At 47.6% G+C, this 14345-nt stretch overlaps 1 protein-coding gene across 1 annotated transcript; it reads right to left on the bottom strand.

Annotated features, from left to right (window-relative positions):
• Nucleotides 1-441: 441 nt before the first annotated feature.
• Nucleotides 442-14345, bottom strand: LOC128802330 (apoptotic chromatin condensation inducer in the nucleus-like; the record flags this gene model as incomplete). Its single annotated transcript, XM_053968648.1, has 10 exons — nucleotides 442-749; nucleotides 2504-2604; nucleotides 3492-3930; nucleotides 6234-6341; nucleotides 9036-9143; nucleotides 9810-9958; nucleotides 10540-10774; nucleotides 11375-11578; nucleotides 13093-13211; nucleotides 14249-14345. Coding segments are annotated over 10 exons (1797 nt in total), but the record flags the coding sequence as incomplete, so codon positions are not given.

Raw genomic sequence — 14345 nt, 5'->3', positions numbered from 1 at the left:
CCCCATTTTTCCCCCCATAATATAATATATTTTTTTCCCCAAATCCCCATTTTCCCCCCAAAACTTAATATTTTTTTTTCCCCAAATCCCCCATTTTTTACCCCATTTTTCCCCCCATAATTTAATATTTTTTTTCCCCAAATCCCCCATTTTTCCCCCCAAATTTTAATATTTTTTTCCCCCAAAACCCCCAAAATTTAATATATTTTTTTTCCCAAAACCCCCCATTTTCCCCCCCAAAATTTAATATTTTTTTCCCCAAATCCCCCATTTTCCCCCCAAAATTTAATATTTTTTCCCCCAAACCCCCATTTTCCCCCCCAAAATTTAATATATTTTTTTTTCCTCAAACCCCCCATTTTTCCCCCCAAAATTTAATATATTTTTTTTTTCCCCAAACCCCCCCGTTCTTTCCCCAATAAAACCCCCGGGACTCTCCGCGGGATTCTCCCGGCCTTTATTCCCCTCCGGCGGCGCCGATTTTGGGGCGATTTCGGGCGATTTCGGGGCCCTCAGCGCCGCCGGGGGCTGCGGCTGCGGCTGCGGCGCTTCCGGGACCCGCCGGGGGGCGCCCTGGCCCCGCCCCCTCCGGACGAGCGGGCGGGGCCGGAGGAAGCCCCGCCCTCCTTGGCCCCGCCCTCCTTGGCCCCGCCCCCCTGGCGCTGCCGTTGCTCCTCCTCTTCCTGCTCCTTCCGGCGCCGCTCGCGCTCCCGCGCCCGCGCCGCGCGCTCCGCCTGCTTCTGCAGCAGCTGGATATGCAAATCCATGCTAATCAGGGCGGGGCTGGACACGCCCCCTTCGCCCCCCAGAGAGATCCGCCCCTTCTGGCGTTTTTTACCCCGAAAAAATCCCATTTTTTACGCCTTTTTTACGTAAAATTTGTAAATTGTTTCCCCCAAAATTCGATTTTTTTGCACCGAATTTTACCCAATTTTCCGGCCCCATTTGCAGAATTCTTTTGACAAAATTCTCCTGTTTTCACCCCAAAAATTTCGACTTTTTTACACCAATTGTGCTCATCTTTAAGTAAAATTAACCTTTTTTTCCCCCCAAATTCAATTTTTTTACACTAAATTTTACCCAATTTTCCAGCCCCATTTGCAGAATTCTTTTCACAAAATTCTCCTCTTTTCACCCCAAAAATTTGGATTTTTTACACCAATTATGCTCATCTTCAAGTAAAATTAACCTTTTTTTCCCCCCAAAATTTGATTTTTTTACACTAAATTTTACCCAATTTCCCAACCGCATTTGCAGAATTCTTTTGACAAAATTCTCCTCTTTTCACCCCAAGAATTTGGAATTTTTTACACCAATTTTGCTCATTTCTACGTAAAATTAACCTTTTTTTCCCCCAAATTCAATTTTTTTACACTAAATTTTACCCAATTTTCCAGCCCCATTTCCACCATTTTTTTCACAAAATTCTTCTCTTTTCACCCCAGAAAAATCCATTTTTTTACACCAATTTTACTCATTTCTATGTAAAATTACCATTTTTTTCCCCCCCAAAATTTGATTATTTTACACTAAATTTTACCCAATTTTCCAGCCCCATTTGCAGAATTCTTTTCACAAAATTCTCCTCTTTTCACCCCAAAAATTTGGATTTTTTACACCAATTGTGCTCATCTTTAAGTAAAATTAACCTTTTTTCCCCCAAAATTCGATTTTTTACACCAAATTTTACCCCAATTTCCCAACCACATCTGCAGAATTATTTTGACAAAATTCTCCTGTTTTCACCCCAAAAATTTGTTTTTTACACCAATTTTGCTCATTTTTAAGTAAAATTAACCTTTTTTCCCCTCCAAATTTAATTTTTTTACACTAAATTTTACCCAATTTTCCAGCCCCATTTGCAGAATTCTTTTGACAAAATTCTCCTCTTTTCACCCCAAAAACTTGGATTTTTTTACACCAATTTTGCTCATTTTTATGTAAAATTAGTATTTTTTCCCTCCCAAAACTTGATCTTTTTAAACTGAATTTTACCCCAATTTTCCGATCTCATTTGCAGAACTATTTTCACAAAATTCTCCTCTTTTCGCCCCAAAAAACCCGGACTTTTTTTCACTAATTTTGCTCATCTCTACGTAAAATTAACCTTTTTTTCCCCCCCCAAAATTTGATTTTTTAAAGCCGAATTTTACCCCAATTTTCCAACCCCATTTACAGAATTCTTTTCACAAAATTCTCCTGGTTTCCCCCCGAAAATTTGGATTTTTTTTACACCAATTTTGCTCATTTTTATGTAAAATTAACCTTTCCTCCCCCCCAAAATTCCATTTTTTTACACCGAATTTTACCCAATTTCCCGACCCCAAATTTCCCCCCAAAATCCCAGATTTCCCCCAAAACCCCCCCAAAAAAATTTTCTCCCAAATTTCCCCTCAAAACCCTCCCAAAAATTCCAATTTTTACCCCCCAAAACCCCAAAATTCCCCCCCCCCCAGCTCGGCCGGAGGGCGGGGGCGATATGCAGATTTATGCAAATGAGCACCTGGGAGTCGGTCAGCGGCAGCCAATAGATGCAGGGCGCCGCTTTCGTCTTCCGGAACAAATCGTCCAAGAGTTTGGCCGGGGGCTCCTCCGGGGGCTTCTCTGGGGGCGGGGCCACAACGTCAGGGCCACGCCCACCCCGAGCCACGCCCACCCCGCCCCCCCCCCAGCCACGCCCCTTTGTCGTTTAGCGGCCTTGAGTTGGGCGGTCGGGCCACGCCCACTTTGTGTGGGGTCACGCCCCTTTCCACCAAAGCCACGCCCCTGCGCCGTGCAAGGCCACGCCCACCCTTTAAGCCCCGCCCATCAGCGCTCAACCGCCATATTTGGTAATCCAGCCACGCCCACGCCCCTTAATTACCATTTATGGTGCTGCGGCCCTCAAGCCCCTCCCACCGGCCTCTGGCCACGCCCACAGACCCATATAAGGAAAAGCATTGCGCCTAAGCCCCTCCCATTGACACCCTTTCAAGCTCCTCCCACATCTTTTAACCCCTCCCACCTTTTAAAGCTCCTCCCACCTGTGTAAACCCCTCCTACTCCCTTTAAGCCCCTCCCACCCCATTAAGCCCCTCCCACTCCCTATTTAAACCCCTCCCACTCACAATTTAAGCCCCTCCCACCTTTTAAACCCCACCCACCCCTTTAAACCCCTCCTACCACCCATTAAGCCCCTCCCACTTTTACCTTAAACCCCTCCCACCACCCCCAAGCCCCTCCCACCTCTTTCAACCCCTCCTACTTCAAGCCCCTCCCACTCTCTTTAAACCCCTCCCACAAACCCCTCTCACCCCTTTAAGCCACTCCCCCTAATTTAAACCCCTCCCACCCCCATCAAGCCCCTCCCATTCCTTTTAAACCCCTCCCACCACCCTCAAACTCCTCCCATTCCTTTTAACCCCTCCCACTCCTTTTAAACCCCTCCCACCGCCCTCAAGCCCCTCCCACTCCTTTTAAACCCCTCCCACCCCCCTCGAAGCCCCACCCACCTTTCCTCTCGGGCCGCGCCTCCCTCTGGCCCCGCCCCTTCTCCTTCTCCCCGCCCCCTTGTGGGCGTGCCCGGCTGGCTCCGCCCCGCCCCTCCCGCGAGGAGGAGGAGGAGGAGGAGCAGGGGGCGGGCCCCGGGGCGCCGGCGGGGGCGTGTCCCTGCGCGGCCCCGCCCCCGGGTGGGCGTGTCCCGGCGCAGGGGGCGGGGCTCTTGCCGCGGTCCCACTCGCGCTGCTCCCGCGCCCGCTCCCGCCGGCAGCGCTCCCGCTCCCGCTCCGCCCACTGCCACGGCTCCGCCCCCCGCGGGGCGGGGCCCGCCCCGGCGCCGCCCCCTTCCGCCGAGCAGAGGGGCGGGGCCGGCGGGAAGGGGCGGGGCTGGAGGGGGGAGGGGCTGGAGGAGGAGGAAGGGGGCGGGGCCAGGAGGCCGCGGTGGAAGTCGAGCTGGGGGAGGGGAGGGGAGGGGGGTGAGGTTTGACCTTTGACCCCACCGAAAATTCAACCCAAAAAATTCATCAAAATTCACCCCAAAACTTCCCCCAAAATTCACCCCAAAAGTCACCCCCAAAATTCATCAAAATTCACCCCAAAATTCCCAAAATTCACCCCAAAAAGTCACCAAAATTCACCCCAAAAATTCACCAAAATTCACCCCAAAATTCCCAAAATTCACCCCCAAAATTCCCAAAATTCACCCCAAAATTCCCAAAATTCACCCCAAAAACTCACCAAAATTCACCCCAAGATTCCCAAAATTCACCCCAAAAATTCACCCAAAATTCGCCAAAATTCACCCGAAATTCAGCAAAATTCACCCCCAAAAATTCACCAGAAATTCCCAAAATTCACCCCAAAATTCACCAAAATTCACCCCCAAAAATTCAGCAAAATTCACCCCAAAATTCAGCAAAATTCACCCGAAATTCACCCCAAAAATTCCCCCAAAATTCACCCCAAAACTCGCCAAAATTCACCCGAAATTCAGCAAAATTCACCCTCAAAAATTCACCAGAAATTCCCAAAATTCACCCCAAAAACTCACCAAAATTCACCCTAAAATTCACCCAAAATTCACCCCCAAAAATTCACCAGAAATTCACCCAAAATTCCCAAATTTTCCCAAAATTCCCAATTTTCCCCCCAAAAACGCCCCAAGATTCCCGAATTTTTCCCCAAGATCCCAAATATTCCCAATTTTTCTCCCCAAAATTTCCCAAAAATTCCTGAATTTTTCCCCATTTCCCCCCAAAATTCCCAATATTCTGGCAAAATTCCCAAATTCTTTTCAAAAATTCCCAATTTTACCCCAAAATCCCCAAATTTTTCTCAAAATTCCCCCAAACTTCCCAAAAAAAACCCCAAAATTCCCAATTTCTCCCCCCAAGATCCCCAAAATTTCCCCCAAAAATCCCCAAATTTTCCCCTAAAATCCCCACTTTTCCCCCTGAAATTCCCTCTTTTTTCCCCCAAAAATCCCCAAATTTTTCCCAGAAATTCCCAAATTTTTCCCCAAAATTCCTGAATTCTCCCCAAAATCTCCCCAAATTCCCGAAATTCCCGATTTTCCCCCAAAATTCCCAAGTTTTTCCCAAATTTTCCCAACATTCCCAATTTTTCCCCCGAAATCCCCAATTTTTCCCCCAAAAATCCCCCCAAATTTCCCCAAAATTCCTGAATTTTACCCAAATTTTCCCCAAAATTCCCAAATTCCCCCAAAAATCCCCCAATTTTCCCCCAAAATTCCCAATTTTCCCCCCAAAATCCCCACTTTTTCCCCTAAATTCCCTATTTTTCCCCAAAAAATCCCCACATTTTTCCCAGAAATTCCCAAAATCCCCCAAATTTCCCCCCAAAAATCCCCCAAATTCCCCCTAAAATTCCCGGATTTTCTCCAAAATTTCCGCAAAATTCTTGAATTTTCCCAAAAATTTCCACAAAAATCCCCCAAATTTCCACCCAAAACCCCCATATTTTTCCCAAAATCCCCCAATTTTCCCCCAAATTTCCCCCAGAATTCCCGAATTTCCCCGAAATTCCCGAATTCCCGCTGACCTCCTCCTGCTGGGCGCAGTCGGCCGCGAGCACTTTGGGGCAGGCAAATCCCAAAATTCCCCCCAAAATTCCCCCAAAATCCCCAATTTTTCCCCCAAAATCCTCAAATTTTTCCCAAAATTCCCTGAATTTCCCCCCAAAATTCCCAAATTTTCCCAAAATTCCCAATGTTTCCCCCCAAATTCCCAAATTTTTTCCCAAAATCCCTCCAAAAATCCCCAAAAAATCTCTAAAAATCCCCAAAAATTCCTGTATTTTTCCCAAAATCCCCCAATTTTCCCCCAAATTTCCCCCAGAATTCCCGAATTTCCCCAAAATTCCCGAATTTCCCCGAAATTCCCGGTTTTCCCGCTGACCTCCTCCTGCTGGGCGCACTCGGCCGCGAGCACTTTGGGGGAGGCAAATCCCAAAACCCCCCCAAAAATCCCCAAAATTTCCCCCAAAATTCCCCAATTTTCCCCCAAAATTCCCAAATTTTTCCCAAATTTTCCCAACATTCCCAATTTTTCCCCCCAAATCCCCAAATTTTTTCCCAAATTTCTCCCAAAATCCCCACTTTTCCCCCTAAATTCCCTATTTTTGCCCCCAAAATCCCCCAATTTTCCGCCAAATTTCCCCAAATTTTCCCCCAAAATTCCCCGATTTTCCCCCAAATTTTCCCAGAATTCCCGAAATTCCCGAATTTTCCCGCCGACCTCCTCCTGCTGGGCGAAGTCGGCCGCGAGCACTTTGGGGTTGGACTGCGGCCACTTGACCCCGTGCAGCGCCTCCCGCGTGGCCACCGCCTCCTCCACCGAGCAGTACTGCAAAAAAACGGGGCAAAAAATCCCGAATTTGGGCAAATCCCGGGAATTGGGGAATTCCCAAAAAAAACCCCGCGGAAATCGGGCGGGATTCGGGGGTTTTAGGGGGGTTGAAAGGGGATTTTGGGGTTTTTTTAGGGGAAAAAAGTGAGTTTTAGTGGGGTTTTTTGGGGAATTTTTGGAAATTTTTGGAGGATTTTGGGGATTTTTTGGGAAAATGAAAAATTTTGGGAATTCCCAAAAAAAAACCCCGCGGAAATGGGGCGGGATTCGGGGTTTGAGGGGGTTTAAAGGGGATTTTTGGGGTTTTTTTAGGGGAAAATCTGAATTTTTGATGATTTTTTGGGAATTTTTTGGAGAATTTTGGGGATTTTTTGGGAAAATGAAAAATTTCGGGAATTTTAGGAAAAAATTTTGACGAAATTTGAGGGAATTTTGGGGATTTTAGGGGGTTTTAAAGTGAAATTTGGGGTTTTTTTAGGGGAAAAAGTGAATTTTTCAAGGTTTTTTTTGGGAATTTTTTGGAGGATTTTGGGGATTTTTTGGGGTTTTTTTTGGGAATTTTTGGGAAAATGAAAAATTTTGGGAATTCCCAAAAAAAAATCCCGCGGAAATCGGGCGGGATTCGGGGTTTGAGGGGGTTTAAAGGGGATTTTTGGGGTTTTTTAGGGGAAAAAGTGAATTTTTGATGATTTTTTGGGAATTTTTTGGAGGATTTTGGGGATTTTTTGGGAAAATGAAAAATTTGGGGAATTTTAGGAAAAAATTTGACAAAATTTGAGCGAATTTTGGGGATTTTAGGGGGTTTTAAAGTGAATTTTTGGGTTTTTTTTAGAAGAAGAAGCGAATTTTTCAAGGTTTTTTGTGGGAATTTTTTGGAGGATTTTGGGGATTTTTTGGGGTTTTTTTGGGGATTTTTGGGCAAATCCCGGGAATTCGGGAATTCCCAAAAAAAACCCCGCGGAAATCGGGCGGGATTCGGGGTTTGAGGGGGTTTAAAGGGGATTTTTGGGGGTTTTTTAGGGGAAAATCTGAATTTTTGATGATTTTTTGGGAATTTTTTGGAGAATTTTGGGGATTTTTTGGGAAAATGAAAAATTTCGGGAATTTTAGGAAAAAATTTTTACGAAATTTGAGGAAATTTTGGGGATTTTAGGGGGTTTTAAAGGGGATTTTTGGGGTTTTTTTAGGGGAAAAAGTGAATTTTTCTGGGGTTTTTTGGGAATTTTTGAGGATTTTGGGGAATTTTTTTTGGGGAAAATGAAAAATTTGGGGAAATTTGGTAAAAAATCCCAAAAATTTTTGGTAGAATTTGGAAATTTTAGGGGTTTTTAAAGTGAATTTTTGGTTTTTTTTTAAGGCAGAATCTGAATTTTTGATGATTTTTCAGGGAGGATTTTTTGGGAAGAATTTGGGCGTTTTAAGGGAATTTTGGGAGGATTTTTTGGGGGATTTTGGGGAAATTTTGGGCGTTTTTGGCCAATTTTGAGAGGAACTTTTTGGGCCGTTTTTAGGGAATTTTATGGGAGGGAATTTTGGTGTTTCTGGGCAATTTTTAGACATTTTTTTTAGAGATCTTCACCAGGAATTTGGGATTTTTTTGGGAATTTTCTGGGGTGAATCCAGAAAATTTTGGGGAATTTTTGGGGCAGTTTGGGAAAATTTTTGGGTGATTTTTTTTGGGGGGGATTTTGGCAGATTTGGACAATTTTCAGCTATTTTTACCTCACATTTTTACCAATTTTTGCCAGGATTTTGGACTTTTTTTGGGAATTTTTCCCCACGGATTTTTTGGGGTGAATTTGGGGTTTTTTTGGGCAATTTTTGGCCAGTTCAGGAACATTTTTGAGTCACATTTTCGTGGGAATTTTGCCGTTTTTTAGCGATTTTTCGCCATTTTTTCCCCAAATCTTTGCCGATTTTCTCCGGGATTCCGGGATTTTTTGGGTGTGTTTTTTTGGGGTGAATTTGGGGTTTTTTGGGCAATTTTTGGCCAGTTCAGGAAGAGTTCTGGGTCACATTTTTGGGGGAATTTTTAGCGATTTTCAGCGATTTTTTTTCCGCAAAACTTCTTCCGATTTTCTCTGGAATTTCAGGATTTTTTTGGGAATTTTTCCCCAGGATTTTTTGGGGTAAATCCGGGGGATTTTGGGCAATTTTTGGCCAGTTCAGGAACACTTTTGAGTCACATTTTCGTGGGAATTTTGCCGTTTTTTAGCGATTTTTCGCCATTTTTTTCCCCAAATCTTTGCCGGTTTCCTCCGGGATTCCGGGATTTTTGGGGGGAAATTTTTCCCAGGATTTTTCGGGGTGAATCCGGGGGATTTTGGGGGATTTTTTGGGAATTTCAAAGACTTTTGGGTCGCGTTTTCGAGGGAATTCTGCCGTTTTTTAGCGATTTTTTGCCATTTTTTCCCCAAATCTTTGCCGATTCCCTCCGGGATTTTTTTTTTTTGGGGGGGATATTTTTCCGGGGTGGGTTTTTGGGGTGAATCCAGAGGATTTTGGGCAATTTTTGGCCAGTTCATGAACACTTTTAGGTCACGTTTTCGTGGGAATTCTGCCGTTTTTTAGCGATTTTTCGCCATTTTTTCCCCAAATCTTTGCCGATTCCCTCCGGGATTCCGGGATTTTTTTGGGACATTTTTCCGGGGTGGGTTTTTGGGGTGAATCCGGGGGGATTCGGGGCCGCACCGTGACGAAGCAGTGGGATTTGATGCGGTCGATCCAGAACCCGTCGTCCTTGAGGCGCCCCGTGCGCCCCAGCAGCTCCTTCAGCTGCCCCAGCGTGAACGGCCGCACCTGCGGGGGCGTGGCCACCTCGCTGAGGGGCGTGGCCACACGCAAAGGGCGTGGCCGCACGCAAAGGGCGTGGCCGCAGCGAAGGGGCGCGGCCAGGTGAGGCCACGCCCCGGAAAAATCCCGGAAAAAAAAAAGGGCGGAAGCGACCCAAGGGGAGCCCATCCCCCACCCCGAAATGCCCCAAAAATTCCCAAAGTCCACCCAAAATCCCCTCCCCCACCCCAAAAATTCCTCAGATTCCAACCAAATCCCCTCCCCCACCCCAAAGATTCCCAAAATCCCCTCCCCCACCCCAAATTCTCCTCCCCCAGCCCGAAAATTCCCCAAATTCCCCCCAAAATTTCCCCAAAATTCCCCTAAAATTTCCCCAAATTCGCCCAAATTCCCCCAAATTTCCCCCAATTTACCCAAATTAATCCAAATTTCCCCAAACTTGCCTAAAACGAGCCCAAATTTCCCCAAATTCCCCCCAAATTTCCCCAAAATTTCCCCAAATTTCCCCAAATTTCCCCCCGAATTTCCCCCAAATTTCCCCAAAATTGCCCAAATTCACCCAAATTTAACTGAAATGAACCCAAATTTCCCCGAATTCACCCAAATTTTCCCAAAATTTCCCCCGAATTCCCCCAAAATTCCCCCCAAAATTCCCCCCAATTCCCCCCTCACCAGGTTGCAGAGGTGCACGATGGGGGAGGGGCGCTGGCGGGGGGGGGAGGGGCGGGGCGCCGCCCGCACCGGCTCGTCCACCGGCAGCAGCGGCAGCGCCCCCGGCCGCCAGGGGGCGCCCTGCGCCCGCCGCGGGGGCGGGGCCTCGCCTGCGGGGGGGGAGGGGCCAATCGGTGACGTCACCGACGCGAAAAAAAAAACCCGAAATTTCGGGGCCGTTTTGGGCGGATTTGGCGGGTTTTTAAGGGGAGGCCCCGCCCACCGCGCCCACATTTCCCGCCTTGTTAAGCTCCGCCCCCTATGTTTAGGCCCCTCCCCCCACTTTTTAAGCCACGCCCATTGAGATTTAGGCCCCTCCCCCTCTCTTTTAGCCACGCCCATGGAGTTTTTAGGCTCCTCCCCCTCTCTTTTAGCCACACCCACGCAGATTTAAGCCCCTCCCCCACTCTTTTAGCCACTCCCACGCAGATTTAGGCTCCACCCCCTCTCTTTTAGCCCCTCCCATGCAGTTTTTAGGCCCCTCCCCCAATCTTTTAGGCACTCCCAGTTTTTAGGCCCCTCCCCCACCATTTCTAGGCTCCTCCTCCTATATTTAAGCCCCTCCCCCAGCCACTTTCAGCCCCTCCCCCTCCCCTTCAAGCCCCTCCCCCACATATAAACCCGTCCCTCCAGGCCACGCCCCTTTCCAATTAAGCCCCTCCCCCTATTTTCAAGCCCCGCCCCCACTCACCTCCTTTCCCCTCCCCCTCCGCCGTCGTGGGCGTGGCCGCCGCGGGGGGAGGGGCGGGGCCCGGCGCGGCCCCTCCCCCTCCCGTTTGTGGGGCGGGGCCGGGGGGAGGGGCGGGGTGGGGGAGGGGCTTGGCGTCGCAGCCACGCCCCCCGGCCACGCCCCCCTCGTCGCTCTCCGGCCCCTCCCCCTCGTCCTGCCCCTCCCCCCGGCCGTTCTCGCCCGGAGCCGGAACCACCTGGGGGGGGGCGGGGCCAGGTCACAGGGGCGGGGCCTCCGCAGAGGGGAGGGGCTTAGAGGAAAGGGGAGGGGCTTAGATTGAAGGGGAGGGGCTAAGAGTGAAGGGGAGGGGCTTGGGACGCATGGGTGGGGCACAAAAAGGGGAGGGTCTAAAGGGTGTGGGAGGGGCTTAAATAAAAGGGGAGGAGCTTAAATAAAAAGGGGATGGGCTTAAGTGGGGGAGGAGCCTAAAGGGGAGGGGGTGTGGCCTAATGGGACAGGGGAGGGGCTTGGAAGGAAGGGGGAGGGGCTTAAAGAGGGGTGGAGCTTACAAGTGGGTGTGGCTTGATAGGGGAGGGGCTTAAAAGGAGGGGAGGAGCTCGGTGGGGAGGGGCTTAAAGGAAAAGGGGCGGGGCTTGGCATAAAATGGGAGGGCCTTGAAGGGGAGGGGCCTAAAAGCAGGGGGAGGGGCTTAGAGCAAAGGGGGAGGAGCTTATTGCTGTGTTTATGAAGGGGGAGGGGCTTAAAGGGGTGGGGGAAAGGGGGAGGTGCTTACAGAGCCGGTGGGAGGGGTTTAGAGGGAGGGGGCGTGGCTCAGAGGGAGGGGGCGTGGCCTGACCTGGGTGACGGTGCGGCAGATCTTCAGGTGGGGGGAGGGGAGCAGCAGAGGGGGCGGGGCCGAGCCGGGGGCGGGGCCCGAGGAGGCCACGCCCCCTTTGTCTGGCCCCTCCCCCTCGGCGTCCGGCCCCTCCCCCCCGGCGCTGTCCCCGCCCCCTTCCGGGGGCTCGGCCCCGCCCCCGGCGCGGATCTCGGGGATCAGGCTCTGGGGAAACGGGGAAAGAAACGGAGATTTCGGGAAAAACGGGGTTAAAAACGGGAAATTTGGGTTAAAAACGGGAAATTTAATAAAAAACGGGGTTAAAAACGGAAAATTTGGGTTAAAAATGGGAAATTTAATAAAAAACGGGGTTAAAAACGGGAAATTTGGGTTAAAAAATGGGAAATTTAATAAAAAACGGGGTTAAAAACGGGAAATTTGGGTTAAAAATGGGAAATTTAATAAAAAACGGGAAGTTTGGGTTAAAAAATGGGAAATTTAATAAAAAATGGGTTAAAAACGGGAAATTTGGGTTAAAAATGGGAAAATTTGGGTTAAAATGGGGAAAAATGGGAAATTTGGGGTTAAAAATGGGGAAAATGGGAAATTTTGGGTTAAAAATGGGAACATTTGGGTTAAAAATGGGGAAAATAGGAAATTTAATTAAATACAGGTAAAAATGGGAAATTTTGGGTTAAAAATGGGGAAAAATTGGAAATTCGGGGTTAAAATAGGGGAAAAATGGGAAATTTTGGGTTAAAAATGGGGAAAAATGGGAAATTTTGTGTTAAAAATGGGAAAATTGGTTAAAAATGGGAGGAAATGGGGAAAAAATGGGATATTTTGGGTTAAAAATGTGGAAAAATGGGGAATTTTGGGGTAAAATAATGGGAAAAATGGGAAATTTTGGGTAAAAATGGGGGAAAAATGGGGGAAAATGGGAAATTTAACTAAAAATTGGGAGAAAATGGGAAATTTTGGGGAAAAATGGGAAATTGGGGAGAAAAAATGGGAAATTTTGGGGTAAAAACGGGTGAAAATGGGAGATTTGGGCTAAAAATGGGCAATAATGGGAGTTTTGAGTTAAAAATGGGTAAAAAATTGGAATTTTCAGAAAATAATGGGAATTCTGGGTTAAAATGGGTCAAAATGGGAATTTTGGAGTAAGAATGGGTAAAAAATGGGAATTCTGGGGTAAAAATGGGAATTTTGGGTTAAAAATGGGTAAAAAATGGGAATTTTGGGGTAAAAAATGGGAATTTTTTGTTAAAATGGGTAATAATGGGAACTTTTGTGATAAAATGGGTAAATATGGGAATTTTTGTGATAAAATGGATAAAAATGGGAATTTTGCGTCAAAAATAGTTAAAAATGGGAGTTTTGGGGTAAAAATGGTTTAAAATGGACATTTTGGGTTAAAAATGGGTAAAAAATGGGAATTTTGAGGTAAAAATGGGAATTTTGGGCCAAAAACGGGTAAAAAATGGGAATTTTGGGAAAATAATGGGGATTTCATGTTAAAAATGGGTAAAAAATGGGAATTTTGGGAAAATAATGGGGATTTCATGTTAAAAATGGGTAAAAAATGGGAATTTTGGGTTAAAAATGGGAATTTTTGGGGTAAAAAAAAGCGAATTTCGGGCCAAAAAAAGCGGGGAAAACCCGGGGGATTTGTGGTGCCCAAGGGCGGTGCGGCGGGAGCCCTTCCTGCAATTAAGCTAATTAGGGTAATTAATCACCTTGAGGCTCTCGGTGCTGATGCTCAGCGAGGGTCTCTTGGGCGCCGTCGCCCCCCAGCGGCGCCTCCGGGGCCCCCCCGCGGCCGCCCCGCCCCCGTCCGGCTCCAGGCTGCCCCTGGCTGCTAATTAATTAATTAATTAACCGCGCTAATTAGCCGCCCCGCCCCCGTCCGGCTCCAGGCTGCCCCTGGCTGCTAATTAATTAATTAATTAACCGCGCTAATTAGCCGCCCCGCCCCCGCAGCCCCCGCCCTCCTCAGCTCCTCCCGCCCCCCCCAGGCTCGTTAGAGCCGTTAATTAGCGCCTCAGCGCTGGGCCATTAGCTCGTTGGCACGTTAATTAGGTAATTAGCAAGGCTAATCAGGGCGTTAGCGCGCTAACCGACTCGTTAACGCAGTTAACGCCGCTAATTAGCCCGTAAATCCCTCAATTAACTCATTAAAGCCTTAATTAGCCCGTTAACCCTTCAATTAACTCATTAACCCCTTAATTAGCCCATTAACCCTTCAATTAACTCATTAACCCCTTAATTAGCCCATTAACCCTTTAACAAACTCATTAAACCCTTAATTAGCCCATTAACCCCTTAATTAATTCATTAACCCCTTAATTAGCCCATTAACCCCTTAATTAACTCATTAACCCCTTAATTAGCCTGTTAACCCCTCAATTAACTCATTAAAGCCTTAATTAGCCCTTTAACCCTTCAATTAACTCATTAACCCCTTAATTAGCCCGTTAACCCTTTAATAAACCCATTAAACCCTTAATTAGCCCATTAACCCTTCAATTAACTCATTAAACCCTTAATTAGCCCATTAACCCTTAAATTAACTCATTAACCCCTTAATTAACTCATTAGCCCCTTAATTACTTTATTTACCCTCATAATTAACTCACCGACCCCTCAATGAACTCATTAACCCCGTTAATTAGCTAATTTTAGACCTAATTTGCATACCGAACCCCTTCCCAGGTCCAGCCCCGCCCCCTTTCCCCACCCTCATTTCCATATTCAGACCCTCCCCAAACCACACCCCCTCCCCCTCCCTCATTTCCATATTCAGCCCCTCCCCACCCTCATTTCCATATCCAGCCCCTCCCCGCCCTCATTTGCATACCCAGCCCCTCCCCTCCCGAGGCCACGCCCACTCACAGAGCACGGCAATCTTCCTCTTGAAGCCCCTGGGCGTGGCCTGGGGAGAGAGGGGGCGGGGCCAAGGGGTGGGGGAGGGGTCAGGGAGGGCGTGGCA

This window comes from Vidua chalybeata, chromosome 38, assembly GCF_026979565.1.
Source record: "Vidua chalybeata isolate OUT-0048 chromosome 38, bVidCha1 merged haplotype, whole genome shotgun sequence".
Taxonomy (NCBI): Eukaryota; Metazoa; Chordata; class Aves; order Passeriformes; family Viduidae; genus Vidua; species Vidua chalybeata.
Note: the sequence above shows the minus strand (reverse complement) of the source record. Positions and strands in the feature narration are given on the sequence as shown.